This window comes from Aotus nancymaae, unplaced genomic scaffold (assembly GCF_030222135.1).
Source record: "Aotus nancymaae isolate 86718 unplaced genomic scaffold, 86718_ANA_hifiasm-v0.15.2.pri h1tg000079l, whole genome shotgun sequence".
In the NCBI taxonomy this organism is placed as follows: Eukaryota; Metazoa; Chordata; class Mammalia; order Primates; family Aotidae; genus Aotus; species Aotus nancymaae.
This window is the reverse complement of record NW_026988494.1, coordinates 16,475,015-16,492,914: the sequence shown is the minus strand read 5'-3', so window position 1 is coordinate 16,492,914 and position 17,900 is coordinate 16,475,015. Positions and strand designations below refer to the sequence as shown.

At 40.0% G+C, this 17,900-nt stretch overlaps 1 protein-coding gene and 1 long non-coding RNA gene across 2 annotated transcripts in view; both read left to right on the top strand.

Moving 5' to 3' along the window:
* The window catches only part of ASAH1 (N-acylsphingosine amidohydrolase 1), a 30,312-nt gene extending 19,751 nt beyond the window's left edge, over window positions 1–10,561 (top strand). Inside the window, exons 6-14 of the mRNA XM_021665116.2 lie at window positions 2,062–2,136; window positions 3,588–3,633; window positions 4,079–4,223; window positions 4,761–4,815; window positions 5,222–5,303; window positions 6,977–7,108; window positions 7,213–7,336; window positions 7,778–7,834; window positions 9,081–10,561. Of these exons, the coding sequence (XP_021520791.2) occupies window positions 2,062–2,136; window positions 3,588–3,633; window positions 4,079–4,223; window positions 4,761–4,815; window positions 5,222–5,303; window positions 6,977–7,108; window positions 7,213–7,336; window positions 7,778–7,834; window positions 9,081–9,170 (806 nt within the window). The 3' untranslated portion in view covers window positions 9,171–10,561. The remainder of the gene's footprint in view (window positions 1–2,061; window positions 2,137–3,587; window positions 3,634–4,078; window positions 4,224–4,760; window positions 4,816–5,221; window positions 5,304–6,976; window positions 7,109–7,212; window positions 7,337–7,777; window positions 7,835–9,080) is intronic.
* A 5,394-nt stretch (window positions 10,562–15,955) lies between these two features.
* The window catches only part of LOC105705358 (uncharacterized), a 56,168-nt gene continuing 54,223 nt past the window's right edge, over window positions 15,956–17,900 (top strand). Inside the window, exon 1 of the long non-coding RNA XR_001104656.3 lies at window positions 15,956–16,040. This is a non-coding gene — a long non-coding RNA (uncharacterized LOC105705358). The remainder of the gene's footprint in view (window positions 16,041–17,900) is intronic.

The window sequence follows — 17,900 nt, the reverse complement described above, 5'->3', positions numbered from 1 at the left end:
TTTCTTTTTCTTTTCTTTTGAGATGGACTCTCACTCTGGCACCCAGGCTAGAGTGCAGTGCTGTGATCTCGGCTCACTGCAACCTCCACCTCCCGAGTTCAAGCGATTCTCCTGCCTCAGCCTCCTGAGTAGCTGGGACAACAGGCACAAACCACCACGCCCAGCTAATTTTTGTATTTTTAGTAGAGACAAGGTCTCACCATGTTGGCCAGATTGGTCTTGAATTCCTGACATCATGATCCGCCCACCTCAGCCTCCCAAAGTGCTGAGATTACAGGCTGAGCCACCACACTCGGCTATGCTTATATATTTTCTTCTAGATGTTAATGTTTACTTTTTACATTTAGGCCTGTGATCTATTTTGAATTATTTTTGTATATGCTATGAGTTATGGGTCAAGGTTCAGGTTTTTCTCATATGGTATATCCAGTTAGTTAAAAATCATTTATTCAAAAGGCTATCCTTTCCTCAGCAAATTGCGGTGGTATCTTTGATATAAATATACAGTACATATATACTCTCTCTATATACAATGTGTGTGTGTGTGTGTGTGTGTGTGTGTGTGTATACACACATACACAAAATCAGGTGATTATGTATTTGTGGTTTTGTTTGGAGAATTTCTGTTAAGTTTCATGTACCTATTTTTCTTTGTATCAATACCATTCTACTTCAGTTACTAAAGCTTTATAGTAAGTCTTAAAAATTAGATAGTATAATTCTTCCATCTTTGTTTTTCTTCAGAAATCTTTTGACTATTTAAGGCCATCTGCATTCTCATATAAATCTTAGAATCAGCCTGTCAACTTTGAAAAAACAGCATAATGGTATTTTGAAGGGATTGTAATACTGAGTTTTCCAATCCATTAATACACATCTCAGCATTTATTTAGGTTATTGATTTCTCTGAGCTGTATCTTTTCTTTTCAGGGAGAAGGACTTACATATCATTCATTAAAATTATTCTTAGATATTGATGTTTTGAAAAGCTATTTTTAACATTTCAATTTAAGCTTTATAGCATTTAATGAAAAAGATCTTCCCCATGACCCCAAAAGTTTTATCTTTTGGCTACCAAAGCAGTAGTGTCATTATTTTAAATAGCCAATAGTACCTTCGTTTTCTAAGAGAGATGTTTGAGAATTTGTGAACATCAGTAGTATATATCAACAAAAGTGGCTAGTTTTGTGTGCTGCTGCTTTAAAAAAAAGATTTAAAAGATAGTCAACATATTGGACATATATACTCTCTGCCTTTATGAAAAGCAAGTCTAATTCCTTTATTATATAATAACTCTAGCAAATCAATACCAAATATAAATATCTTATTAAGAAAAATAACATGATGTATAAGTAGTGTAAATTTATATAATTATTCTAAATTATTAAAAATTTATAATAAAATAAGAGTAGAAGTTCACCAAATTAGAAATTTAATGGAAATAAAATAAACATTGGATTGGGGTGAAAAAAACTTGTTGAGCTTAACATGTTAATGTTAAATGGAACAGAAATAAAGTATACTGCCTACCTTTGAATTAAATACTAAATAGCAGTATTACACATTTTGGGAAAATATTCAAAAACTAAAATGCCGTAGAATGGAGTTTCTTGGCAGCTCTATACTAATTTTATTAATAGTTATTGAAGCTTCTTTTACACTTTAGAAATTTTAGTCAAACTTTAAAAATCTGGGCAAAATACATTTCCAGCAAACGGCCAAGAGCCAGATGTATTAAATGATCATATTTACACTCCCAAAAGAAAATGTAAAGTGAAGCATGTTGAGAAACATTTTGGACGTGATGTTGCAGAACAATTGCAACTTGCCCAGAGGTTCAGCTGCCCAAAGGCGGCTTCCTTGGTGACTTGTTTCATCTTGAGTCTATGGAGTCCACGCTGGGGAAGAAACCACCATCCAGCCAGCCGTTCCGGCACAGCCCCACTGGCCAAAGCACACCCTCACACAATGAAAACACTTAAACATCTTCTTAAAACAAATTTTTCTCCCATTGTCATAGTTCTGTATAGTAACACAAAATTTTCCTTTCTTTTCTTATAGGAGAGATCATTTCCTTCAATATTTTTTATGAATTTTTTACCATGTGTACTTCAATAGTAGCAGAAAACAAAGAAGGTAAATGTGCATTGAGGGAGGGTGGGTGGTATGAAGTGCGACATAAAGAAAAACCTTCTAAATAAAGGCATTAGAACTTTTATTTTTAATGGAGTGTCACTCTGTCACCCAGTCTGGAGTGCAGTGTCGCAATCTTGGCTCACTGCAACTTCTGCCTCCCAGGTTCAAGCAGTTCTCTGCCTCAGCCTTCCGAGTAGCTGGGATTACAGTTGCCCTCCACCATGCCCAGCTAATTTTTGTATTTTTAGTAGAGACAGGGTTTCCCCATCTTGGCCAGGCTGGTCTGGAATTAGAACTTTTAAAATCCAGGCTTGCTATGTAAATTCTGTGTATGTTGCATAGAGCTTTTTATATCTTGATAAATTTTTATGAGTGCACTGAAAACTCTCCTTATTTTAAGACTACTGTACTGCCTATTACAGTTTAATTCAAACATGCAAAAAAGCCCAGAAGAAAAGTTTCAGAAGTAGAAACGTTCTTCTCTTCCTCGTAGTCTACTTATACCCATCCACATGATTTGATGGAAGCACTCGCAGGAGGTACTTCCTTATCTCCATGTATATCATGATATCTGTCCTTTTCTTAAGACCCAGAACATTCTCCCATCCTTTCCCCGCTAGGCGGCCCTGTGAATACCAGCCTCACTTTCCCATATTTTCTGACTGGTTCCCAGAGTACAAAGCACAGAACGACTTTGCTTATTCACCCTGATCTTCAGCCTATATACTCTGCATATAAATCTGCCTGTAACTTACCCTTGACGTGTCCTGCTCTAGGGGACGATGCCTGAAGGGAAACATTTGATGAATCACATTAGTTGAGGCTCAGATTTCTGTGTCCGGATAGAACCATGTAACAGTGCCAAAAAATGACCATTGATTCCTTTTCCCATATTCTGATCTTAACCTGGAAACCTGTGCTCTCAGATTTTGTGGGGTTATCTGGCAGATTGACAGTGACAACAGTCCCATCTGGTGAAGGCTTAGGATATTAGGATGTTTCTTCTTTCTTATTGTTTGAAGAAACAATTGTGAATATAAATTAATCAGAGTTAGATGCCTGGTGCAGTGGCTCACACCTGTAATCCCAGCACTTTGGGAGGCTGAGGTGGGTGGATCAGCTGAGGTCAGGAGTTTGAGACCAGCCTTGCTAACATGGTGAAATCCCATCTCTACTAAAAAAAAATACAAAAAAAAAAAAAAAAAAAAGAAACTAGCCAGGTGTGGTGGACATGCCTGTAACCCCAGCTATGTGAAAGGCTGAGAGGTGAGAATTGCTTGAACCTGGGAGGCAGAGGTTGCAGTGAGCTAAGATCGCACCACTGCACTCCAGTCTGGGCAACAGAACGAGACTCTGTCTCAAAAATCAATTAATTAATCAAAAGTAATTGTCCAGCTTTGATTTAGAATCTTAACTGCTATTACATGTCTCTTCTGTGTACCTTCAAATAGGTCATCTAGTACATGGGAGAAATATGGATTTTGGAGTATTTCTTGGGTAAGTAAAGAACACAGATCTGTTTTCTATAAGAAGAGTAGGGTGTATTACAGTGAGGAAAAGTAAGTCCCAAGTCACGGCCAAAATAGGATCATAAGTGAAGATAAATGGATTCCTGAGTGTTGAGACAGGATGGGCACACTGCTATTTTATGTGTCCATCTTGACCTTTCTGAAAAAATAAGAATGTTGTAATTAGCATCCTAAGTTTGACTCTGAGGCTCATTTTTTCATACGCTGTATAATATCGGGAGTTACTCGACTTCTCTGAACCTCAGTTTTATTATTTGGAAAACAGAATAAAGATACCATATTGTAAAGGTCTTGTTAGGCTTGATCCTAGCGATAGCTAGAGGAAGCTCCTAGTGTAATGCCTGGATCTCATCATCATATTCACCATTATTTCACTGTGCTTCTTAAATGTCACTGAAACTTGTCTTCTGTAGGTGGAACATAGAAAATAATACCTGGGTCATAACCGAGGAACTAAAACCTTTAACGGTGAATTTGGACTTCCGAAGAAACAACAAAACTGTCTTCAAGGCTTCAAGCTTTGCTGGCTATGTGGGCATGTTAACAGGATTCAAACCAGTAAGGAGTCTGTTGTTACATGATTTTACAGGTAGCTTTTTGTCCTTTTACTGTTGTGTAAAGGGTGAAATCTAAGAATATGGTGACCTAAAAAGAATATGAAGCCCCATTTCATCCCCTTGTACTTCTTGTCACTTCATAGGTATGGGATCCCGTGGTAGAGAAGAGTAGAAAGGAAATGGAGGTTTCTGAGCCTGTTCTGGGATAAAGAGCATGTGGCCAGGTGTCAAGGGCTGAGAGTCCACATCTGGCATCTGCTCCTGGGTCTGCCATTCACTTAGGCAGGTCAGGCATTCATTCTCTGCTTTCAGTTTCCTGTTCAAAAAGCATAGCCAGTAATATCCCACTTACTTACCTCACATGCTAGATTCAAAAATGCTTTGAACTTTTTTAAAAGCCTTGCATGGTTTTGATTTATTTTTGCCTTCTCCATTACCCAACCTAGGCATTTATATCCCACCCTAAAGTACAGTGAGTGACAGGGCCTTAAAGAGCATGATTGATGTGTCTGACTTTGTTGCTTTGTCTTTTTCTCAGGGACTGTTTAGTCTTACACTAAATGAACGTTTCAGTATAAATGGTGGTTATCTGGGTAAGTAGCACGTTCTCAAGTGAAATGGGAATTGCAGAGCTTTTTTTTTTTTTTTCAGATGGAGTCTTGCTCTGTCACCAGGCTGGAGTGCAGTGGTGCAATCTCGGCTCACTGCAACCTCTGCCTCTGGGGCTCAAGCAATTCCCCTGACTCATCCTGCTGGGATTACAGGCGTGTGCCTCCATGCCCGCCTAATTTTTTGTATTTTAGTAGAGATGGGATTTTACCATGTTGGCCAGGATGGTCTCAATCTCCTGACCTTGTGATCCTCCCAAAGTGCTGGGATTACAGACATGAGCCACCGCACCCAGCCTCAGAGCTTTTTCATGAGGAAGACTGAACTGTGCCTTCTGGTTACATCACCTAACCTCTTCCCGTTCCTGACAGTTTGTTCAATCTCTTCCAGGTGTTCTAGAATGGATTTTGGGAAAGAAAGATGCCATGTGGATAGGGTTTATCACTAGAACAGTTCTGGAAAATAGCACAAGGTAAAGTGTTTTGTTGCTGTATTATCAAATATTTATTTTAAATTACTCATATTAAAATATAAAAATATTTCTCAAGCTCCAGCTTAATCCTTTGAGGAACTGTTGCAGAATTTCTTAGGTGAACCTCTGACATTCATGTGGAATTATTCATGTTTTCTTTGTGCATATTGTGTGTTTTATAGCAAAGAAATGAATTACTTAAAAAGCACTAGGGATACTGACATTCTGAAAGGCACCTACGAATATTTTTGGTATACAAAAAAAAATTACCCACATACAAAAGAACAATTTTACAGTAAAATCTTCATTTAAGTGGTAGTACAGACCAGGCACAGTGGCTCATGCCTATAATCCTAACACTTTGGGAGGCTGAGGCGGACAGATCACCTGAACCCAGGGGTTTGAGACCAGTCTGAGCAACATGGTGAAACCCTGTCTCTTCAGAAAATACAAAAATTAGCCAGGCATGGTGGCACGTGCCTGTAGTCCTAGCTACTCAGAAGTCTGAGGTGGGAGGATCATCTGAGCCCAAGGAGGTCGAGGCTGCCATAAGCTGGGATCTATCCACTGCACTTCACCCTAGGTGACAGAGTGAGACTCTGTCTCAAAAAAACAAAATAAATAAATATAAAATGTAGCACATATTAACCTGTAAGTTATATTCTGCTTTGGTGTAGAAATCTTACAATAGCAAAACTACCTTTCCTTCATTCAGTCTCCACTGCGCCAAAATAAATGGGTATCAATCCTATTTTTAATACTTCCCAGGCAATAAGAGTTCATGTTAGTAGTGTTCTTTGATAACCCACTTCAATTTTTAATAGTCCTAATTTTCAAGACGGTTTACTTTGTATTCCCTAAGTCCTATATGCTGTAGTGAATATTATTTCCCATTGTTCACTTGCTCAGTGAAAGGCATGGACAATAAGGCTGGAAGATGATCACTTGAGGCCATTTTGTTTCTCCTTCAGATAACAGGGACCTCCTAAAATTCCTGCTTCCCGTCTCAGTGTTCACCACGCAGAGGCAGGGATTGCTTCTCCCAGAGTCATTGCTCACCATCCCTTTTTAAAACTCACATTGTGTCTGGGCATGGTGGCTCATGCCTATAATCCCAGCCCTTTGGGAAGGCCAAGGCAGGCATATCGCTCACACCCAGGAGTTCGAGACCAGCCTCGGAAACATAGTGAGACCCCATCTCTGAAAATAAAAATAAATAAATAACACAGTCCTCAGATACTTGTTTTCCTTTAGTTTCCACGGAGCTAAACATTTCCATTCTAAGTCAACTAAAAATGTTTCCCACCACCATCCTCAGCAAACTAATACAGGAACAGAAAACCAAACACTGCATGTTTTCAATCATAAGTGGAAGTTGAACAGTGAGAACACATGGACACAGGGAGGTGAACATCATGCAGGGCCTGTTGAGGGGTTGGGGGAAAGGGGAGGGGGAGGACATTAGGGTAATACCTAGTGCATGTGGGGCTTAAAATCTAGATGACAGGTTAATGGGTGCAGCTAACCACCATGGCATATGTATACCTATGTAACAGACCTGCACGTTCAGCACTTGTATTCCAAAACTTAAAGTAAAATTTTAAAATAAGTAAAATTATTTACTAAAATGAAATAAAAAAGTTTTCCTTTTCTTTTTAAATGTTTCTATGTAGTTATGAAGAAGCCAAGAATAGACTGATCAAGACCAAGATACTGGCCCCAGCGTACTTTATCCTGGGAGGCAACCAGTCTGGGGAGGGCTGTGTGATCACACGAGACAGAAGGGAATCGTTGGATGTATATGAGTAAGTATGTTTGTTCAAGCAGAAGTAGAAACAGATGCATACACTGACATACTTTGAGTTTTACGGCATGTAGCCTAAGAGGGAATCTCTCTTTTTGTATCTAGACTCGATCCTCAGCAGGGTAGATGGTATGTGGTACAAACAAATTATGACCGTTGGAAAAATCCCTTCTTCCTTGATGATCGCAGAACGCCTGCAAAGATGTGTCTGAACCGCACCACCCAAGAGGTACCTTTGCGGTGTCTTATTTAGAAAGAAACTGTTGCCATGAAAGATTCTCTTAGTTCTGCCATTTTTCTTCAGCCTTCAAATAGTTTATAAACCTCCTATTATTCAGTATCTCTAGCCAGTCTCCATTGAGTTTTTGGTTTGTTTTTTAACTTAAAGGCAAAATTGTGCTGTACTTTCCCTTTCTTGTTCTAATGCTGGATACCACTCTGAAGTTGAATAACAAACAGGCAAGAATTTAAAAGGGGCAAGGAGAGAGAGGAGAGTAATCCATGCAAACTGTTACCTGTGTTTCTAACAGTGACTCCCATGGAACATCCGCAGGAGGACTGGGGGCAGGTTGATTAAAGAATATCTTGATTTCTAAGGACCTATTTGTGTAGATAAGCTGTTGGCTTCTGTATTTAACTTACTGAACAAAACTATTTTTGTGTGTTTTAGAGTATCTCGCTGGAAAGCATGTATGATATCCTGTCAACAAAACCTGTCCTCAACAAGGTATTTTAAATATGATATGTATACTTGCCTTTTAGGGAAAGAATCTGGCCCTATGTTTTATCTTTCTCTGTTATCTTTGATCAGTTTGAGCACAGAAGTTATGTTCACCTTAGGGCTGATTTTTTAAAAAATGTTTTTGTGTGGCTAAAACTGTAACTTTTGGAATACAACAAAGAAATTGATCATTGAGTCTTGATAGGTCAGAGTATTGTTTATAGCTTTATTTACATGGCATTTGAATTAAGTCTAGCACTTTACTTTTATCCGTGTCTATTAAAAATCTCACACTACACAACTAACACCTAAAAGTCAACAGAACAAAGTCTGAAGTCCATTTTCAGACACAGCTCTGTGTCTTAGTAGGTTAGGGTTTCCCTTAAACTTTACTAGATCTTTTTATCTTTTCCCCCGCACTATAGATTTAAAAAATGCAGAAAGTTTCCTAATTATCCCACCATTTGCTACCAGTCATTGCTTGAACATTCTGAATATGCTGCTCTAACTATCCCACTTGTTCCTTCTCTTCCTGGTCCTTTTCCCAACTCTCCCTAAAGTAAACATGCCTCCTTTACCCCTGCCAGGACAAATCTCTCCTAGCCTTTAGCATTCAGGTCATCCTGGCTCTCACAGGAAGGCTTCCTTCAGTTCCTGGACCCTGCCATACTTTCATTTTGCCTACACCATCTATGAGCAAGTCACAATCGCATGACTGTAGTGTGTGTGATCCATGAGTTTGGGTGTGCACCTTGTGAGCTGGGTGCCTGCAGTTTCCCCCACTGTATTAGAAATGCTTTAAGGATAGGGATAGCCAAAGTTCCACGTTTCTTCCTCCATAGTACACCGTGAGGCCTTGCAGGACCGTCAGTTGTGCGTCGAGGAGGGTTAAGGCAGTCTTAAAGCATTGGTGGTGAAGCAATGTGCTGTCGGGAATAAGCTCTTGTAAAGAGCTGGAGATTCTTTGCTGAGCCTGTTTATATTCATGACCTGAGACATGGTCCTATTGAAGTTGGTTGCTTTAGTTACTTGATGATACTATATAATGATTAGCTAATACTATATAAAATGATTATACTATATTAAATATATACATTCTATAACATGCTTTCTATATGTTAACATAATTATATTTATTATTTAATATTAAATAACTTGATAAAGCAAGTTCTACAGGTATAGAAATGCTCATATATATCAGAACATCTCTGAATTGAAAACATCCTTAAAGTAAAAACAACTTTTCTTTCAGCTAACCGTATTCACAACGTTGATAGATATTACCAAAGGTCAGTATGAAACGTACCTGCGGGACTGCCCTGACCCTTGCATAGGTTGGTGAGCACACGTCTGGCCTACGGAATGCACCCTCTGAGACATGAAGACACCATCTCCATGTGGCCGAATACAGCAGCCTTCTGACCTTCCGCAGACTAAGACTTGGGGCAGGTTGTCTTTGAGTCAGGAGCTCGTCTTCCCCCATATGTTTACAATTCACAGACTATTCTTTTTGCCCTATCAGTTGATTTTTCTTATTTGCAGATAATTCTTTAGGTGAAGTAAAACAATCATCTAGAATTCACTGAGTTTTGTTTCACTTTGACATTTGGGGATCAGGTGGGCAGTGGAACCATGGTGGGCTCCACCTCCCTGGAATAAATGGAGAGTCAGCGTGAGTGTTTAATCCAGCACATCTGTGTGAATAACGTAACAGTAAACAGTCCACATTCTTCAGTTTTTCACTTTTATCTACATATTTGTATGTTTTTCTATATAGCAGCCTTTTCCTTCTGGTTCTATTATTAAAATTAATATACCGGCCAGGTGCGGTGGCTGACGCCTATAATCCCAGCACTTTGGGAGGCCAAGGTGGGTGGATCACAGGGTCAGTAGTTAAAGACCAGCCTGGCTAAGAGAGTGAAACCCTGTCTCTACTAAAATCTATAAAAAGTGGCGGAGTACGCTGGCAGGTGCCTATAATCCCAATTACTTGGGAGGCTGAGGCCGGAGAATTGCTTGAACCCGGGCAGCAGAGGTTACAGTGAACCGAGATCACACCACTGCACTCCAGCCTGGGCGAAAGAGTGAGACTCTGTCTCTAAAAAAAATTAATATACCATTGTCTTTGCTGTTAGTGACAGCAATATCATTTTATTACATGTGATTAGGGAAATGAAGCAGACATTCATTCACCTTGTATTTCTTTAAAGGGCAAAAAATGGGTCTTTGACTCTAGCACTTTTTGGGGTTCAAGAAGTAATCAGTACGCAAGGAAATCTTTTATACAATAATTGAAGTGTTCCCTTTTTCATAATTAGTCTACCTCCCAGTAACCCTAAGGAAGTTGCTAACTTAAAAAAACCGCATCCCAAGTTCTGTGAATTTAGTAAATAAACAAGTCAAAGACTTGTGGAAAATAGGAAGTGAATCCATTATTTTAAATTCTCATAAGCAGCATTCATGTAATAAACAGGTTTTTAGTTCTTCAAATCAACTTGTATTTTTAAAGAACTTTTAGTAGTTACTAAAAATGTTTTTCAGAAATCAAACTACTTATGAAAAGTACTAATAGAACTTGTTAACCTGTCTAACCTTCACGATTAACTGTGAAATGTACGCCATTGGTATTTGTACAAGACTGTGTCCACTTCATTTTGTATAATCACATTTGTGTTCATGACACGCAATAAACAGTCACTGGAAAGAGTGCCAGTCAGCAGTCATGCACGCTGATCGGGTGTGTACATCTGTGTTGGTTTGAAGGTGGGGGATCATTATCGAGAAATACAAGCTGAACGTCGTATCTGAATTAAATAAGGGTTATGTAAGTGGGTTATTAAATATGACTAAGTGGTCACAATCTTACATGACTAATACCACCTCTTAACCAGGTAGTATCAACCCAATTTTCAGGTGTTCAAAGGCAGTTTTTCCACCAGATAGGAGGTGCTTCCACAAAACTTTAGTGATCCCAAGATTACTTTAGTGAAGCAAGAGCATTTACATTAAAATAGGATTCCATTAATGCAAAAAGAAACTTTACTCAGATTTTGTACCTCTTATAAAAAAGAGAGGTAAACTTGATGTATTTTTTGTTGATGTTGTAACCTTTGATATGCCTGATAATAGGGAGGTGAGATGCTAATTGTTTCAGACTGAGATCTCAGGAGTAAATCAAAGTTTAAAAGAAATAACAGGTATTAAGATTTTAGGAAGTAATTGTTTAGTGGTAAAGCAGTTTTAAAATAGGATGTACATGATAAGCCTATTTATATTACACTTTATACATGTACTTATGCATAACTAGATATATATCTAGAATATGATGATTGGGAGAATATGAACCAAAATGCTGACTCTAGTTCCTGCTGGATAATGGCAAGGCCATTTTAATTTCGAGAGGACAAAACTTAGTACCCTTTGGACATTAAAGAGACCCTGTTTTTAGAAATACTATAAAAAAATAAGGTCCAGGTTGGATCCAAATCATGGGCTGTATCTGATTTCGCTCCCTAGTTTTAGGGAGTTTGATTTAAAATGGAAGTCTGGATCATATCTGTATTCCTTCACACATCTAGCTCCACAATCACTCATCTTAATTATAGCTACTACTTATCAATGTATGTACCTGGCCTCATAGTAGTTAACACGCTTGACCTAGATTACCTCCTCAGCCAACCCCTGTTTCACGTGTAATCACACTTGGCCAACAATGGAGGAAAGGGTAACTTGTTGAAAGTTGCATTATCAGAAGGGCTTAGACCCAGGATTTCAGCCAGATCTGTCCAGCTCCTGTGCTCTTATCACGACACCGGAATTCTTAACTTTCCAAGTAGGATTGAGAAACAGCTCTGTCCTCTGAGACCCACACTTCTGCTGGTGTGGACCAGGCCACCGTGCCAAGCCTGGACACCACTGTGTCACTGCCTTCTACTTGCTGTGTCAATTATTAATGTTTCCATAGGGAGTAGACACCCTTCCGTGTTAGGAGCTGACAGGTCACTTATTTTTCACTACTCTTGAGTGAAAATCATGCCCCGCTTGTGGGGAATGCATTAGAGCACCTCAGTCTTTCTGTGGCTATGACCCAGGACTACATTAAAATATGAATAATTCTGAAATTTTAAAAAAGTCACTAACTATAAAAGCTCACACAGTCATTATTGAAGTTAGTCTCACAAAGTATGAGGAATAGTTTTTGTTTATTGCTGACAATTTATAAAATATTTGCCTGCTTAGCATCGCATGTGACACATGTGGCCAGCAGGCTCCAGACCACACCGAGCTGCGTGCTGGCCCTGTCTACAAGCCTGGGGAAGTGTGGCTGGGCTCCTCAACCTTCACAACTTGTGGAGGTCAGTCAGCTCACGTGAAAATCAGTCCTCTCTTTTTCCCTAGGGCACTCACTCGCTCTGATGTTGATAAAATGGGTTTCCCAGCCAGGTGCCACAGGGGATACTAGACTGGTATGAGCTGGGCAATTCTCTATGGAAATTTTACAGTAGCTGAACACGTTCAAGGATGCTTGTCTAAGCAGAGGACAAATTTCTTTCCTGACTATGATAATAAAGATCATTGTCTACCTGCAGGACAAAGGCTGGATGAGTTGGTTGGTCCAGCAGTCCATGTTATAACTCAAGGGGTTTCCTAAGCTTGGAGTTCCTCGGCTATGATACAGACCATACATCATAACTTGGGTTGCCACTCATCACCTCCTTGGGGTACTTGGGGGGACAAATGGAACTTGCAGAGTAATACAGTCCCTTTCCTTTGACCCAGGAGTCAGTCTGCCAGCATCCATGACGCTGTGGCAGGCTAGGTCATTAGCTTGCAAGCAGGGTAAAATCTCAGACCCTTCACAGTATCTGGCAGTACGCTGCACCCGGGTTCCAGGTATGCCTTGAGATACGGATCCCTCAACCCTTGGGGCAGCAGGGCAGGGTCTAGGCATGCAAGCCCCCGGGCTGCCACCCACAGCCCCGGCTTCCTCTGGGCTCCTTGGAGGGCAGGCTTGGAAAGTGGTATGGTTTGGCCCTGTGAACTCACTCAAATCTCATCTCGATTTATAATCCCCACGTGTCAAGGGAGGGCCCAGGTGGAGCTGCTTGGAGCATGGCGGTGGTTTCCCCATGCTATTCTCGTGATAGTGAGTTCTCACGAGAGCGGGTGGTTTTAAAGTGTGGCACTTCCTCATTCTCGGACTCTTCTCCTGCTGCCTGGTGAAGGAGTCGTCTGCTTCCCCCTTGCCTTCTGCGTCTATTAGAAGTTTCCTGAGGCCTCCCCAGCCATGCAGAACTGTGAGTCAATTAAACCTCTCTTGTTTATAACTTAGCAGTGCGGAAACAGACTCATACAGAGTGGGAAAGACTGTACCCCGCTGTGGTCTCACGGGCTGGAAAAGGAGGTGGGGGGCATGCAAGGCATGGAGAAAGTAAAAATCACTGGCCCTGTGGACCACAGGAGACCCGGGCCGACTAGGTTGTGCCTGCCTCAAATATAAAATCCACATAAAGGTATCTAGCCACTCAGTCCTCACTGGGGGCCCTCCCAATTGTTTTTCACCAAGACCCAAACTTGGCTTGGTCGTCCTGGTCCTCAGTGGTAGCAATAACACCTGGAACTTGTTGCTCCCGTAGGAAGGTTGAGCAATAGCACCTGTCCTGCAGGTGTCATAGACAAGGGGCCTGTGGCACAGCTAGAGTTTATTTTCCATGTGCACGGAGCCCAGCACACAGCCCCACTGCAGAGACGGGAGGGAGGCGCAGAGGCAGTGTGGGCTCCTGGTGGATTCAGCTCCAGGCGGTAGCCCCAATGTTCACTTTACGTGTATCTGATTCCTGTGTCCATTTGTAGCTGATGGGCCAATTTGGAGGCATCTGAGCTGGCTGCCTTTGACTGTTGTAACAATTCAAGTGCTTTCTGCAATAGGGCATTGTTATTTTAAAATACTTGATTGGAATTTTTCTTTTTTTTTTTTTTTTTTTTTGAGACAGAGTCTTGCTCTGTTGCCCAGGCTGGAGTGCAGTGGCGCCATCTCGGCTTCCTGCAACTTCCACCTCCCAAGATCAAGCGATTCTCCTGACTCAGCCTCCAGAGTAGCTGGGATTACAGATGCCAACCACCACGCCAAGCTAAATTTTGTATTTTTAGTAGATTTGGAGGTTTCACCATGTTGGCCAGGCTGGTCTGGAACTCCTGACCTCAAGTGATCTGCCGGCCTCAGCTTCCCAAAGTGCTGGAATTACAGGCATGAGCCACCGTGCCTGGCCAGTATAGAAATTTTTATTGAATTTAAAATTCTTTTCCCAAGATATTTTAGTAGTACATGTATCAATGAAAGTAAAAAAAAAAAAAAATTAATTTTCAAATATAATTCCAATTTCTGTAAATCCTTGAATGCTCGTACAACACTGCTTTAATTTATCACTCAATTAGGCATACAATTGATTGATACAATACAATTCTTAATGAATTTTCAAAAATTTGAGGAGATCATAAAGTCTTGACCAAGAATTGTGCATAGCAATTTCAAATAGAAAAATAGGTTATAAAAACACATTAAGAAAGCTCTAGGCCAGGCTCAGTGGCTCACGCCTGTACCTAGGACTTTGGGAGGCCAAGACAGGCAGATTGCCTGAGCTCAAGAGTTCAAGACCAGCCTAGGCAACGTGGTAAAACCCCTTCTCTACTAAAATGCAAAATATTAGCCAGGCGAGGTGGTGGGCGTCTGTAATCCCAGCTACTCAGGAGGTTGAGGTGGGAGAATTGCTTGAACCCAGAAGACAGAGGTTGCAGTGAGCCAAGATTCCCCCACTGTACTCCAGCCTGGGTGACAGAGCAAGACTCTGTATCAAAAAGAAAAAGAAGAAAACAAATCTATAGTTTTGCGTATTTGATGTGTAATGTCTCCCCTGATACTTTATCCTCTGCTCATTACTTAGGCATTTCATAATGAATAGAAAATGTAATGAATGTTTCACCAAGTCCCTATATCCCCTGTCATTTACAAACACTGTCCTTATTGGTATGTGCTGTGACATGCAAACAGGCCGAAAGGTAACAAAGCTCTGATTGCTTCATCATCAGCTGGGTGGCCAGGGACACATGACTTAACTCCTTGCGTCTCCATATCTGCCTTTGTAAAATGAGGGTTTAGATCCAATTTTCTCTAAGGATTTCTCTAGCTTTATAAATCTAGATTTAAGTTGTATCTCAATTCAACAGAGAATCCAATCGCAGCCAGTACCCAGATGTGGTTGGACTCGTGAGAACCGTTGTTGTCTTTGTTACTCATATACATGCATGGGTGAAATCCAATCAAGACTTTTATATTAAGAATTTCAAAATGATGCTGTACTTGGCAGAAAGCACATGCAGTTTGGGCAGTCATGGGCAAGTACCCAAGATGCCACCGAAATGGCCTGGGAGCTGCAAATGACATTTTATGCATGTATAACATATATAAGAGATGATGTTTATTTTATATATATATATGTATATAAAATTTATACACTATGTATAATTTGTACACACACAGATTGACAGTAAATATGTTTAAATTTGAAACCATAGTACCTGAATTCAATGCCAACCCTCTTCAAATGTCAGAAAAACATAATAAGGCTGGGCATGGTGGCTCACACCTGTAATCCCAGCACTTTCAGAGGCCAAGGAAGGAGCATCACATGAGGCCAGAAGTTTGAGACCAGCCTGGGCAACATAGTGAGACTTCACGTCTACTAAAAATCAAAAAATAATTAGCTGGGCATTGTGGCATGCATCTATAGTCCCAGCTTCTCAGGAGGCTGAGGCGGGAGGAAAACTTGAGCCTGGGAGATGGAAGCTGCAGTGAGTTACGCTGGTGCCACTGCACTCCAGCCTGGGTGACAGAGCGAGACTCTGTCTCAATTTTTTTTAAAAAAAGACATAATTTACTTTATGATAGTCCAGTGGTCAACACAAATTCAGCTCTTCCCACATTGTGGATAAGAAATAATAAGGCGGTGTTGATAGCATTATTTCAAAATATTATGACAACAGATAGGAGTTCTAACAAGTCAACTGCAAGGTCGCACATGCCCAAGGCTGTGTGTGGGTGAGTGAAATCTCCTTATGCCAAGGAGAAATAACCAAAGGAAAATAACTTGATGTATATACTAGCTCTTGTTTTTCACACGCAAGGTACAATGGACCGTACATATTACCAAATGGAGTAAGTAAGACTTTTCATCTTAGTTACTAAGAAAAAGTATTCCTTTGTAGATCAAACACCCTGTGATTGGCTCTGTCATTAGAGAAGTAAGTTTACTGTCTTAGTGTAGAAAATCCAAGTTTCAGTAGTTGAGTTTCATTAGATTTTTGTTTCTGATTGTTACAGTTGCTGCATGAGAAGAACATGTAAAATTTTCACTTGTTTGCCTTCAAGGGTATCAACTTCATATTGTGTGTGTGTGTATATATATATATATACACACACACTCATGTATGTGTGTGTATCTGTCTCTCAAAGACACAGACACAGTAGTTTTTAAGTTAGAACATTCATTGCCAGTGAATGACGGTGTGTAGAGGGGAAGATGAATTAAGAGGCTTGTTCTTGTGTTGTCTCTACCACTCAGTTTTCCTATATTTAAAATGTGAAGAAACTGAGGCACTATGAAAGATCTTTGATATCTACAAAATTTTTAGCTGTCAAAGACAAGGGACTGTAAAAAGTTGACAGCCCTTTGTTGTTTGGCTGGTTTTCTATTTAACCAAAATAATACAGAAATCTGTGACATAGTAATATGTACTGAATAATACTGTTATCTTATAGACCAGATGAAAATTAATATTTTTCAAATCATTCTCCATGTGGAAAATCTGCCATGGCCAAAATAATCTAATAATATTAAAAATAGTTCTCTGTCATCTCCTTTAGTTCTCAATAAACTAAGAGCTAATATGATGGATTTTTTAAAAACTTAAGTGGTTGTTTAGGAAAAGATACTGTAGTTCTTAATATTTTTATCATATAATTTATAGACTATTCTGCTAGAACCAAGATTTCAAGGGCTAAGTACAGATGCTTAGTTAACTTGCACTTCTATTTTCAACTTAGCTACTTAAAAACAGTGACAAATCTAGCATTAAAAATACCCAAGAGTGGTCAGGTGCCGTGGCTCATGCCTGTAATCCTAACTTTGGGAGGCCAAGGTATGTGGATCGCCTGAGCTCAGGAGTTCAAGACCAGCCTGGGCAACATGGTGAAACGCCATCTTTACTAAAATAGAAAATATTAGCCTGGCATGGTGGCAAGTGCCTGTAGCTGCAGCTACTGGGGAGGCTGAGGCAACAGAATTGCTTGAACCCGGGAGGCAGAGGTTGCAGTGAGCTGAGACTGTGCACTGCACTCCAGCCTGGGTGACAGAGTGAGACCCTGTCTCAGAAAAATAAAATATACAAGAGGTAATAAAAAAAGTTAGGTGGTTTTTTAGAATCATGACCAAAGCAATTGCTATTTGGTGTATCATTTTGTATAAAATACTTTAAAATAAAATTTTAAAATAACTATTTGTAGATATGCCAATGTTGATAAGTTTTTCTTTTTAAAAACATTTTTTTTAAAAAAAATGTAAGTTTCTCTGTTTAAAAATTTTTTATTTTATTTTTCCATAAATTATTGGGTACAGTGGCATTGGGTTCCATGAGCAAGTTCTTTAGTGATTTGTGAAATTCTGGTGCACCCATTGCCCGAGCAGTATACACTGCACCGTATTTGTTGTCTTTTTTTCCCTCAGCCCCTCCCTCAGTTCTTGCCCCTCAACTCCCCAGTCGGTTGTGTCATTCTTATGCCTTTGCATCCTCATAGCTTACCTCCCACATGCCACTGAGAACATACGATGTTTGGTTTTCCATACCTGAGTTATTTCACTTAGAATAATAGTTGCCAATCTCATCCAGGTCACACTGCAAATGCTGTTAATTCATTCATTTTTATGGCTGAGTAGTATTCCATCATGTATATATATACACCATTGATTGATGGGCATTTGGGTTGGTTCCATGATTTTGCAATTGTGAATTGTGCTGC